The sequence below is a fragment of the Ischnura elegans genome, chromosome 3 (assembly GCF_921293095.1).
Source record: "Ischnura elegans chromosome 3, ioIscEleg1.1, whole genome shotgun sequence".
NCBI lineage: Eukaryota > Metazoa > Arthropoda > Insecta > Odonata > Coenagrionidae > Ischnura > Ischnura elegans.
Genome location: NC_060248.1, coordinates 65,588,685 through 65,602,272, shown reverse-complemented (window position 1 = coordinate 65,602,272; position 13,588 = coordinate 65,588,685). Strand labels below are relative to the sequence as shown.

The window sequence follows — 13,588 nt, the reverse complement described above, 5'->3', positions numbered from 1 at the left end:
TTTGGGATGAGATTACTGTACTCAGGGTTGTATGCCGTACCTGACCCTCAGATGATGAAAGATGAAAAGAGAGAGAGGGGGGAATAGTATATAATGTGCGTGTGTGCGCGAGAGAGAAAGAGAGAGAGAGAGAGAGAGAGAGAGAGAGAGAGAGTAAGAGAGCGGCGTTTATCGGTCTCAAACAGCCGGTGGCGACAGGCCGAGTGAGGCGGCCGAGGAGGGAGACGTCGGCGCGGAGAGGGGAAGGGGAACAGAGTGAAGGAGCGAGGAGTGGGGCGGAAAGGGGAGGGAGGGGGATGGGGTGTAGTTGTGGCAGTGGGGAGAGAAGAGAGAAGTGAGAGAGAGAGAGAGAGAAGGGAACTTTGGGTGGGAAAGGGGGCATGGTGTGGTGGGGGGAGGGGGCAGAGAGGAGGAGGAGGAGGGGACGAAGAGAGTCAGAGCAAAGCAGCCAAGGTGCGCAAGCATTCATTGGGCGTCAGTGTTTCTCGGGCCTCCGTTAGGGACGGTGTGGACCTCCTGGTGTGGCTTTTTTCCCCAGTGTCGTCACTGCCGAAGAGACCGCGCGCGAGAGAGAGAGAGGGCCTTGCTCCCCCCTCACCCCACCCACCGGAGCAAAACAACCCCGTTGGACGCAGCACCCCGCCCCCGCGACGGATTACGGGCACACACGAAAAAAAAATATACCACGGACCGACCCGCCGCCGCCCCACCCTCCCTCCTCGGCGGGAGACACAGAGGTGGAGGTGGAACGCAAGGAGACAGTGCGAGAGGAAGGAAGCTGCGAGATTAACATTTAGCGCGTTTTTCGCCCGCGGAGAGGACTCCTGTCGAATTCCGCGAGGGATCCGCGGAATAATTTCTTCCGGGAGACTCGGGCACTTAAGAGCCTTAGAGCACCCGAAAGCCGGCGGCACCAGAAGACCCTACTGTGAGTGGACGACTCAAGTGGAGAGTATTCCATCGAATCCGCAAAAAACTTCTTCTTGTAGACTAGGGCACCAAGCCCAAGAACCCTTGAGGATCCGGACACAAGCGGCACCAGAAGACCTTATTTTCATCCCCCAGTGAGTGGAAGACTCAAGTGGAAATTCTACGTAAAATCGGCAAAACAGTTCTCGCGGAAGACTCAGGCTCCAAGTCCAGTACACCAACGGGATCGGAAGACCCTGTTTGATCCCCCAGTGAGTGGATGATCCATCCCCCAGCGAGTTAAACGTTCATCTCCCCATCGTTCGGCGAACTGCGACCGCCGGTCCCTACCGCCCAAGTTCCACGGCAGGCGACCCCCCTTCCGTCCGCGGCAATTAGCATCGCCGCGCGCGCGTCCTCCGGAGGCCGAGTGTCCGCTCGCCTCCTCCCGTTGGACCCGCGGCGCCGCCGTCGCCGTCCCCCGCGCGGCACCCAAAGCGATAGCAGGCGCCGTCTCGGATGAGTGTCCCCCTTCGCTCGGCCGGGTGCGGCGGCGGCAAGGTGCGAGCTCGCGGCGGCCCTGGGCGCGGCATGTGAGAGCGGGTGCCGGGAGCCGTGGTCGGCGCGGGCCGGGGTGTCCTCGCGGCCGCCATCGGAGGGGGGCGCGGAGGGAGGCGGGGGCGGAGGAGAAGGCGGGGGGCGGGAGGGGCCTATGCCGCCGCCGCAGGCTGCCAGGGCCTGACGCGGCGGCTCGCCACCGTCCGCTGGATGCGAACGTGAGTACCACTTGCATTCATTCATATCTATCAACATCCCGAAACATCGCTTCAACCCGAAATATTCGGTCGGATAGGAGAGGGTAGAGCTCTCCCCAAACTAAGCCACGGCCTAAAGTGAATACCACAGATTTAAGGCTAGGATGGCCTACATCCATTATCAGGGCCATCTCGCTCGGCGAGGATTTCTTGTGATGTTTCCCCCGAAGGCTTAATCCGGGATTCTCACCCGGGATCTGAGTAGACACTCGCTCTTCTACTAAGCCACCACGTTCCTCATAGATCTACATGTAATGACGATTTTTTTCACCCCCTGCCCCACATAACTAAACTGCCGCGGGAAAGAAATAAAAACGAAAGAAAATCGAGAAATCCGCCCCTTTTCGCACGGGCACAGGCACCGCCCGACGACACTTACCGCGGCACCCGTGCGGCGGGTGCGGTCGGACCGCTCCTCGTCGGACTGCACGTGAGATGAGTTGTGTGTGCGAGTGCAGCTGTGTGTGTTCCGAGCCTTGAGTTTTGTCCCACTCTCCGCCCACCGGCCGGACCGTCCGCCACTCCGGCTTCGGCGGCGGCCCGATGCAACCTCCCCAGGGCGGCTGCCTTAGGACCCTCGACGGGGCGGACCCGTCGGTGGCCTAACTATCTAATCAGATGAACCGCGGATTGTAATTTCGGAGGCGGACCCTGCCAATTTTTGCCTGCGAGAGAGAGAGGGAGGGCCGTCTTGCTGACGAAGGGCGGGGGACGTCGGTATGGTCGTGTCTGCTGACACGGTAGTTACTCCACCTTCTCCAGGGCCCTTGAGGTTTCTGAAGGAGGTTTCCAGGACCCCGGAGCGGAAGTCTCCTGCTAGGTATCTTTCCTTTACTAAGGCTTTCTTTGACTTTTTCTGGCAGAACGGTGGTGTTTATAACCCCGCTGTGTTTGTTTTATGCGAGTGCACGGCCGTTTGAATAGCATAAACGTGCAAACATCATCCGCTGTCTATGGATGCGCTTCAGTTACGAATCAGTCCTTACATGTTTTTGTGCCTCAGCTTGCGCTTTGATCCTGCTCTTCCGACAATAGTGCCGTGTTGGTGCAGCAATCTTGACTAAAATTTACTGCTCATTGATTCCGCTTGCTTCTTGTTGATAACTTTTATTTTTGAATGCATCTATCGACAAAACGCATGCTATAATCTCTTGGTTATGTAGATTTCCTTAGACTGAGCTTGTATAGATCTTTAGCTGGCATATATCTTATGAATTTTAATAAGCGCTACGGAATAGGTGATGACACCCTTGAGGTACGGAAAGATTCTCCTCCTTCGGGAGTCGGCGCCCGATTTTTACGTACGTGCGAAAAATCTGAATCCATATTCGCCGAAATATCTCCCTTGTCTGAGGGAAGCGATCGCTGAAGTGCCAAGAGCGTGAAATTCCCCCGTAAGCGAACGCTATCTCGAAAGAAGTTTGCCAACTTCAATATAGTCACGTTTTGTGTGCCCACCATCCAACCTTTCCCTTTTTTATCATTCCCATCTCCATTTAATACCCCTCTACGTAATGCGGATGGGCTGGAATAAAAGACGCGCTCAAGAATATTTCAAGAGGAATATGGTTTTCCCGTTGAACAGGCGGAATTCCTTTCCATTTCACTATTAATTGCCGATCGTGCTTGGCGCTTTATGGCCTTTTTTTTCCTCGCTTCAAGTCGCTGGGAGTCTCGGGTTGTTTGCGAGCCGAGATATGGTGGCGGGAAAAGTGTAAGCACATGGTTAACGCGCGCACTTGAAAACAAACGCCCAGAGAAATGCGCAGCTTTGTGCACCAGTGAGCAAGCAGTTTTCTGAAACTTCTGGGTTGGAATATGTGGGTGAAGAACACTCAAGCAGAGAGCGAAGGGATGGATCGCTTTTTCCGCCTGTAGATTTTAAGAGTGGCCATCGCAGCAACTTACCTATTTATCATTGAAAAATTAGTACCAACGACGTAATATTGTACATAAATTATTACTATTATTATTTTATATTGTATTTTATTTTTAATCATAAAATTTTAAATAGTTTGTGGTAGTCACCGAAATAGCTTGTACAAGGTAGTCATATTTTCCATTTCAAACATGAACGAGGGACGTGAAGATAATTTTTTTCACTTGCTTCAAGCTGCCTAAATGCTCATGAAACACAGGTGAACATTTTTTACAGTATGAAGTTTACACTTTCAAATAACCACTCACAGATTCTACACAGCTGTCATTTCTGAATATTCGAGAGGAAGCTTCCTCTGCCCGGATGACGAGGAATCTCACGTTAATTCCTTGTACTGCGATTTCCCACTAATTGGTCATATATCTGTGTTATTCCCCTCTGGGGTGCCGTTGATTGTCCAAGCGTCCACTCGCCATCAGATCCGCCGCTTCACCGGCCTTCCGTTGCGCCCGCCAGTGGGGAACCGCCTGCTCCGTCGCCGTTGCTCAGTCTTGCGACTGCTACGCCACGCGCCGCTATCCTCCAGCACCACGCGGACGCTATCACTCGGTTCTCGCTTTTTTTCGCTCGTAACAACGATAGAGACGAAGTTGGGCGACAGACGTGCTTTCCTAACACATTATGCAATTTCGCGATAAAAGAGACATTGTGCTCAGCGATTACCAGGAAATCCAGTGTGCCTATTGTTTAACGATCCGGGAGTGCTCCACGCCCGCTCATTCCACACGATTTGTTTTGAAATTTGAAAATTAAAAATAATCACATGAAGCAGTTTGCAAACGATTTACTCATGATCTATTTAAGATGTTTAATTTGTATATACATGAATCTAAGACGATATTTTTACAAAATTTATAAAAAGTCCTGGCTCTAACACCGTATTGTTATGATTTGTAAGTATCAGTGAGGAATGCTGAAAAAGTGCTAAAATACTTAAATTCAAACATTTCAACGATGCCAAAAAATGTATATAAAGTATTACCTTATTTATTACATGTTGTAATTAATTACTCATTAAAATTTATTTTTTCAATAGACATAATTGAAATTTTGTCTTAGCAGTAAAGTTTTATATATAAAGAGGGTTGAATTCGCCTCGCGTCCGTCTTAGATTCGTGCCAATAGGATATGTTATCAATTCAAGGTAGTTTTACGTGGAACTTGTCAGAGGACAATGGCAGCCACTGAAGTTCCGAGATGTTAGGAGATCCGAAGTCTGGGGCGACAATGCTAAAATGACAGACATGGGTATTTTATACCCAAGAAACGCCATAAATTGTTAAGAGCAATGATATTCGGCCCATGGCGACATTTGGCGTCTATGATCTCAGAAGCGATGAAAAGATGAATGCCATGGCGAGTGGAAAACATTCTAATGCAAAGAAAGATACTTGTTAGGACATCGGGAGGTACGACTATAAATGATTTACACCGTTATTTCGCCGGAAAAAGGATGCTTAATAATTTTTTACGAGCATAATAATCACGTGTTTGTTTGTTTTCGCTCAAAACCGTTTCGCCAACCACCAATCCCGCATGTTGGATCCTTACAGGGGAACGATTAATAGAGGAATAAATACTAACGGTAGTTACGACAAGAGGGATCGGACCTCTGAAAATATTTTTACTCACGACTTGCCAATTTGTCAAGTGACAGGATTCTGCGGCACTCAATTTGTTCGCACGCGATGCTCCGCCGGCCGGAAACTTTTATACGCTGGTGTCAACCCCTTTCCCCCTCTTCTCACCCAGTGTGTGTCGTACAAATGGCGGACGGGTTTTAAAATGTGTTACTCCACCTTCCATTCAGTGTGCATGTGGTCGGGAAGGATGGCATTCGGAAGGTGTTAGCGGGATTAATCCGCGATCTGCCGCGACACGACCTCCGACGGCTCCATCAACTCTAAGCAGGGATTGCAACGTCAGAGGAATTATTCCATCCAAGGAACACGGGAATATCAGTACTTTATTCAAGACACTGTAGTGACGAAAGTTATACGAAATGGAGAAATTGCGGCCAGTTAGGATAATTTTATAACCGTAAGTTTACAAAGCCTGATCGTATTCAGAAAACAACTGTCAGGTTCAAATTAAAATAAAAAGTTTTTTATCACAATCAGAGAAGTTAGTCACATCTGACTATTATGGAGTCAATAAATCGTACTCCTATTACAAGGGAGCATTAGGTTTTAAAATCACTATCATTTTCCGGCACAAATCTGATATCTTTCATCACCTCAATTAAAGTATTGACAACTTAATAGATTCACCAAACAGCGATAATATGAATAGAGTTCAACACAAAAAGAAGAAATTAAATGATCCTATATAAGAAGTGATATGAAAAGAAGCTTTAGCCATAATGTTTCAATAAAATATATTTTCCGGGCTAATAATGGGCAGTGAATATCCGAAATAATAGGGACAAATTTCGTGAGAACAGAGTTCAGCAGCATCGATTTTTATACCTGTTCAAAGCTTACATTTCTGGATAGGCAGTTTGACCGAGACGACATATCCCTACCCCACATCCGAGATTCTTCTGCTTCCTTCGCATGTATCTCGCACCCCCTTCTCCCCCTTGCTCCGTCCTCCTTGCCTTCAACGCACCGTGCTTCGCTACCCCTCCGTCCCGACCTCTTGCACCCAGACACCCTCACCTCCTTCACTCCCCCTGATGGAGACCGTTCCTTTGTCACTCAGGCTAGCACCACGTTGGCCGACAACACTTCACCTTCGCGTGAGCCTCCCAGGATACAAGTCCCGCTCTCATTCCTGTGACGTCACGCTTCTTAGGGCCACTTGCAAAACTATTCTACGGTCGCGAAGGCATAAAATCGACGCGATCGAGCACCTTTTCCATTTTCTTTTCGTTAGATCTCAATGTTTTCACGGGTAGCAATGACATTATTTTTAGCTTCTGATTTCTCGGCTTAGCGTCACCTTTGATTTCATGTTAGCAAGTAGGATGGAAAAGCCATACTGTAGTGCTTCATGATCGATTTATATAACTACAAAATAACGTAAAGGAGTGATTAATTTTCAATGATTAAAAAATAGCTGATGAACACAATACGAAGTGAAAAATTCCGAGGAGCGCGGTCAGAAAAAGACATCTAGGGGTGTTGAAAGCTTTCTTCAAGCAATCCCAGCTCTGCAGATGAAGATAATTTATTGAAATTGCAATGTATGGTCAAAAGAAACGAAATAGACAATAGAAATCATATAACAGCTGTTGTATTGATCGCTCGTAAAAGCACTGATTTTAAACTGATTGTTGACGAGTTGACTTTGTGGAAGTCCGTGGAGTGATAATTGAAACAGCAGTAGTATTTTTCCACACTTTTTTATTCTTCTTCGACCGGTTTCAATGCTTACGCATCATTATCAAGAGCTGTCTCTTGATAATGATGCGTAAGCACTGATTTTACCAAATTATTAATTAATAAATTACATAAGAACTTAATTGAAAACCCATATGAACTCTGGTGATAGAATACGCATGACCCTCTACAGCTACGCTCTGTGGCTACGCCGCTGCATTAACTATCACTTTCCAGTTACTTTTTATATAGCTCTTATGAAAGTATTAATACTTGCCGGCACAAAGTGATACAAGTGGAAGTTCAAAGGAATGAACTCAGCAGATCACTACATAATAGACGTAGTGCACCACTGTAATTCCAGATCCTACATAAGCGATAAATTAAGAGAGATAGAAATTCGTTTGATATGGAAATTCGTTTTTTTCCCGAACCTTAATGGACTTCAATAAATGCTAATCGTAATTTCGTTTGAGAATTTGTTTAAACAGCTGGTATACTAACACCCCCTGCCACACGACTTTTTAGACGGCTTGCGGGGTAGTACGTAGATTTATATGATAATTTAACATGTTAAAAAGCTTAACCACCTTGAACTCGTCTTGCCCATTTAACCGGTCAGAGTAGGCTTAACTTCAACGTTATCGAGCATAAGGCATAGAGAAATTTCAATAGATGTATTCATAATGGGTCCGACCCAGCGAGTGCACGGGGAATGGCCAGTATCTATCACAGCGGAGCACATTGCCAGACGTGCCAATTGTCACTTTTCTCTCTCTCGCGCACGCATATCAAATTATCTCCTTCCTTTCTCTCTCTATTTTCTCATCTGTATCTCTCACTAACACTGATCCCCTCCTCCTGCACCATTCTCTGTCTCCCTCTCATATCTCCAGCCTTAAAAATACCTCCGCGTCTCATAAGGAGCTAATCCCTTTTCGCGTCCCCCATCATCCATTTCGCCATTCATTCCCTTCGCCGTGATATGCATTCACCAGCATCTTCATACAAATCTGGGACAGTTAGCTATACACCTCGTCTCGGCCTCGCGGTCGACGTCCTGCCTAGCCCTGAGTCTCCGACAAATGTCGCGAAAGACGAACGTGCATTGAGCTTTCCATCACAAGGCGCCAAGGTACTCATCGACGCCATGCGCCGAGCATTACGCGATGCGTTATTGTGATTAAAGCTCTTTAAAAAAATGATCATATTGGTAAGCACTGTGACAATGAATATTTTATGTACACTTTCCTGCCAACTAAAATCTATTTCGACTTTTTCTCGTGAAATAATATCGGTTTTATACGATCGAATACTATCGTAAATGACCAGCATTTATATTCTGAATGAGGAACACCATTTATATTCGTATTTATGGGTTTTACATTGCACCGAGCCATTGTAGTGGAATTAAAGCCTCGCCTATGCTCCAATTGGTTTCTTTAAATTGTGAAAATTACGAGCAATCGAGTACGAGGCAGAGTTGAGACTTTTTCAATCATCAATAAATGCACATCCTCATAGGGGCTAATTCAATTCTGTTGGGAAGGTAATATAGTTAATTTGGGATGCTACGTAGGTCAAATTTTTATAGAAGCAACGACCAACACAAGACGAAATCTTAAGGCGGATAAAGAGCACTTCAGGCGAAAATTGATTATGTGTAGGTCTTCACATCTGGGCGATTGATAAGCTATAAGATTGAACAGGGGGGGTGGATTCCGAGTATTCTATCTCCGGTCTTCTCAGAAATGGATAGCAATATCAGCTGATCAAAAGACCCAGTTGCGTTCCCGAATAACTGAATCACAGTGGCAATTATTCAAGTGCCTTCGTGTTTCTCCAACGATTAACGAAACTAGCCCATGATGAAATGTAGTGATCTCTGGTAGCTAATGATGATCATTAGAAGAATAGTTATCTCCAACTAGAATTCTGGTTGTAGTTAATAGAAAAATCGTATTTCGCTGGATGAGTGATTCTTACTATTCTTACGTTTATTTGTGTGGGTAAAATTGTTTGATACTTATTTACAGTTATCGTATTATAACCCAATGTTGCTTCTAAGTAACATCAAACATGTATACATTTTCAGCTCTATTCAGGAAAGATTTAAACTGTGTGCTCTTTTGTGCTGTTAAGTTTAATGGCGAAATATGTAGCTGCCACAATGAGTATGAATGATCAGAAAATGTTCACATTTTTAATATGAGAAGTCTTGAAATTTGATTTCTCCAAGAAACAGCTCTGGGTTAGACAGGGTTGATGCGAAATAAATCGAATGAATTTGTTATTGAACTCTTTTGATAAGTCAGCATATATTTTTCAACATTATTGTCAAATAATCTGAGAATGTGTACCAGAGGGTATAACAAGAAACGATTTAAACTTCTAGTTGGTGTACTGGATCTAGAGACGCGCCCGAAGTATATTTTTAGCTCGACATATGGGCAGCATAGGGGGTGGCATTCAGTCAATAAATGCCCTATTAGCTCCTGCTGGGCCTGATAATTTATCAATCCATCCATCCAAATCCATCGTTTTCCCAAAAATAAGAATGAAAGACGTATTTCGAGGCACCACAATAGTTAGATTTGCAAGTGGAGAGCATTTAAGGGCTGGAGGACTTATGCAATAGCATCATTGGTACAAAAGCAATGAGTTTCAGGCCCAGTGGGTGAAAAATATGGGGTATTTGAATTATTTTTTAATCTACTGCCTAATTCAGGGACATCCCGCCCTTAGAGTAACATCGGCGCGTCATCGATAACTAACACCCAATTTCAAAGTGTCAATTTATAAGCCGCAGAAAAAATATCTCGCATGAATTTTGGGTGTGGGGATGGGAGAGATTTTCCCTATCCCCAGTATCCTTCCCTGTCTATAGGTCCTGTGTAGAACTCTCACCATAGAGGTTCGGTGGGATTAAAACTGTCCGCAAGATCCGGGGTCAGCCGCAACAAGTTCGCCGTCCTGTCTATAATCCAGGGTCATCATGACGAACGCGTAAGGTAGTCATGGACACGGAGGCTTCCAAGAATTTCCGCCGGGTGGCGCCTGACACTTTTTCGCGTGGGCATATCACCTTACCTAAACCTCCTCCTTTCCAGGCAGCCACCTCTCTGCTGGTGAGCTGAAAATCCCCATCACCCACAGCCTCCGTCCCGAACGTATTCGTTTCTTTTCCTCCTTAGCCAAACCGAAGGAAATATCATATTCATTTATTTTTTGTCCGATTTTTATCCCCGCGAACACGATTCTACGGATCCCTCGCACGCCGCTACAGCCCTCGCAATTTTTTATCCGACCCTCAAGGAGAGGAGACCACATTAATGTTCCTCGAAAAAAATCTTTCCATCCCAATTCATCCCCTAACATTTTTATTTATTTATTTATTACTGTACCACCGAAAATAACACAATTGGCCTTTTTCGTCGGAGTTTTCAACTTAAAAATCAAAAGTACAGGAACATTCATGACAGGGATATGGGCATTCTAGCCAGGCGGGAATCGAACCCGCGACCTCTTATTTGGAATTCCCTCTTCAATTTACGATAAGGCCAACTCCCTTTCATACCGTCTAAAAGTGCTGTTCCGCGATATTCTTTATATTTCGAGATTCCCGTCCATCAATTCTCTACGGATTCCCGAGGCTTTAAATTTTACTGGACTACTTAACTCGCTCTTTTCACATTTTTATCCTTTTCGGGGATACAGTGGAAGACGAGTGAGAAGGCTCCCTCTCCTTTACGGCGAAAAATATCCACCCTCTCATTTTGAAATACGCCGAGCGACGAGGAAGACCTCAACGCTTCTTCCCGAACTCCGAGCTCGTCATCCACTCCACGCTTCCTCCCTCACGGAGCGTTCAATTCTTCTTCCGGAGTCTTCCTCATCATGTGCCACTTGAAACCACCACAGTCGCCAACCCTTCCCCTCAACCGGATGGAGCCAACCTCTTGCTCTCCCCATATTTCCTCCTCGTGGCAAATCCTATATCACACAAACGCTTTCTCTGCTATAGTAGTGGAAGATATCCATGATAGAATACCCGGTGGACTTTTCCACAAATATTTCTTAACACACATAATGTTTCAAGCAAAACCTAGTGAACAGTCTGATATAGTATGCAGTAACGCGCTATACGGTGCGGAAACATGGAAACTTTGGAAGGCGGACGACAGAAGACTGGAGTTTCGAATTGGGGGCCTGGAGAAGATTAAAGCGGACGAAGTAGACGGAAAGTAGGAGGGTCGGCAAATTGCTAGACATGGTGGGTGAAGAGGGTGGTCTTCTAAATGAGACACGGAGGAGACAGAAGGCACGGATGGAGCGAGTACTTCGCGGGGAGGGGATGTTGAAAACAGTGTTAGAGGGTAGAATTTTGGGTATACGAGGGAGAGGAAGGAAGAGATTAGGAAGAGTATGGAAACGCGTCCATACTCTTCACTAGCCACCTTAAACTCTGTTACGATCTAATCTAATATAAATGATTGTTTGATACGACAATAGTCAGGGATGACCCCAGTGAGAGGCCTCTCTGTCACTAATTTACCTTTGGGCACTTTCCTTTTCACGTTTATGAAAAATTCCCCCCATTACCACCCACTCGACTCCCCTCTGGCAACTGTTCGCTTACATAGATGGCATAGACTTGGTCCGACGGTTAATATTCAATGGATTTTTAAATAAAAACGCGTAATGTGTTAAAGAAAATATATGGAAATATGCCACAGTTTTCAACTCTTATTCTATGGAAAGCTGAATGCATTATTGACATTTTTTCTTGGCGATATTTGCGCTATGACTGGTTCATTGATATTTTCAAGCCTTGGTTAAGAGAAACGAAGCACTTATTGATAGCAATTTTCACTGTATATAAGTTAAATACTTAACAAGTTTTAATGTTTTACCCATGAAAATAACGCCGCAGCGATGAATAGTAATTTTTCATTTCTTTGGTGAAAAGTACAGCTCTTCATGCTTCCCAGCACGATATCAGTTTTTCGAAGTCTGCAACAGCCAAATTGAGACATTTTCAGAAACAAGAAGAGGGAGAGGCACGAAGATGAAAAACGGGACGGATAGCCCAAATATTGGAGCCATTCCTGAATTTGAATGCATTAAACGACCATTTTTTTGAAGTCGGTTCGTTACGTAAGATCTTCAAGAAGGGCTAGCCAAGGGTCTGAAATACAATGTAGCGCTTTACCATGCGAAAGCGGACACTTACGAAATAAGTCGAGAAAGACTAGAGGTGTTCGAGAGGTGGGAGTGGGGAAGAATGGAGATGTTGAAGTGGATAGAGAGGAAACTTAACAACAAAGTGCGATGTGTTTCTTCTGCAGTTTAAAAATCTGCATACTTATAAGAATATAAAAATAAATACGAACGACAAGGAGGATACAGGGTCTAGATGGAGCAAGTACTAAGCAGGGAGGGATGCCCGAGTTCGAGTGACTGAGGCAGGCTAGGTGTAATGGAATGACATCCTAATTTAATTAAAAAGAGAAAAGACACTTTGTCCACAAATTTATTGGTTAATGTACGACGCGTTTCGACCGCTAGATCATTTTCAAGCACAATTGTAGGTCTTTTTCAGGAACAGTTATAGGCCATTTTCAAATACAATTGTAACAATTGTACTCGAAAATGACCTAACAATTTTAAGTACAAATTTTTATTTTCAAGTACTATTGTACTTGAAAATTACCTAACGCGTCGTACACTAATCAATAAATTTGTGGAAAAAGTTCCATCTCTCTTTTTCATCAAATCAGGATGTCCGAGAACTGTGAACTGAAAAGTGAAGTCAAATTTGAAAAGGGAGACGGTCAGATGTACGACATAAAATGCTCCATTTTAACCATTCAAAACCAGAAGAGTACCTTTTTATAGATGTCTAGATGAGCTGTTCATGGTTTCAATTAAACGGAATATCGCTAGACCTATCCCTCAAAAGGGGCAGAAAAGTGATCGTGCGATTCAGTCTTAATCCTCTCCCCATCCCCCAGTTTCCTCCTTCACACATTTCTCCCCTCCACACCTTTCCGCTCCACTCTCATTCCTCCCCTCCCCCTCACCTCCTTCTTCCTCCTCGTCCGTGCTTGCGTGCGAAACGCGCTGCGCGATTTTTTTTTGCGGTTTTTAGGCGCAAGAGCGGCGGAGCGCACACCGTCGTCCACCGAAAGTCTCTTCCGTGCGGCGGCTCGCCTCTCGGTTACCGGGAGAGAAGGAAACGGGACACGTAAACACATCTCGACGACGGCGCCCACCGCGCCTACTCTCCTCCGGTTACCTTTTCGCATTTCTCTCCTCTAGGAGCGGCGGGAGAGAGACTCCCTACTCTCGGCCATCGAGGGCCTCCATTTGCGGTCTGCGTTGAGGTGACGGGGCCCTCTCTTTCCTGTGTAAGACTTGTGTGCGTGAATGCGGGGGTGACGTGAAGGTTAGAAGCCCCCTTTAATCATCTAGAAAATGCTGTTTTCCAATTGGAATTCCGCTCTGAGATGTGGATCGAATCTAGCTATCGTCGATGTCATAACTGGGGCGCCCTTGGACAAATATTTGTGGGAAAGCCCTAAAGCTTAAGGATAAATAGT

General features: G+C 45.5%; 1 protein-coding gene across 1 annotated transcript in view; it reads left to right on the top strand.

Annotated features, from left to right (window-relative positions):
- The first annotated feature begins 1,622 nt into the window (after positions 1 to 1,622).
- The window catches only part of LOC124155943, a 190,364-nt gene continuing 178,398 nt past the window's right edge, over positions 1,623 to 13,588 (top strand). Inside the window, exon 1 of the mRNA XM_046530173.1 lies at positions 1,623 to 1,685. Within this exon, the coding sequence (XP_046386129.1) occupies positions 1,678 to 1,685 (8 nt within the window). The 5' untranslated portion in view covers positions 1,623 to 1,677. The remainder of the gene's footprint in view (positions 1,686 to 13,588) is intronic.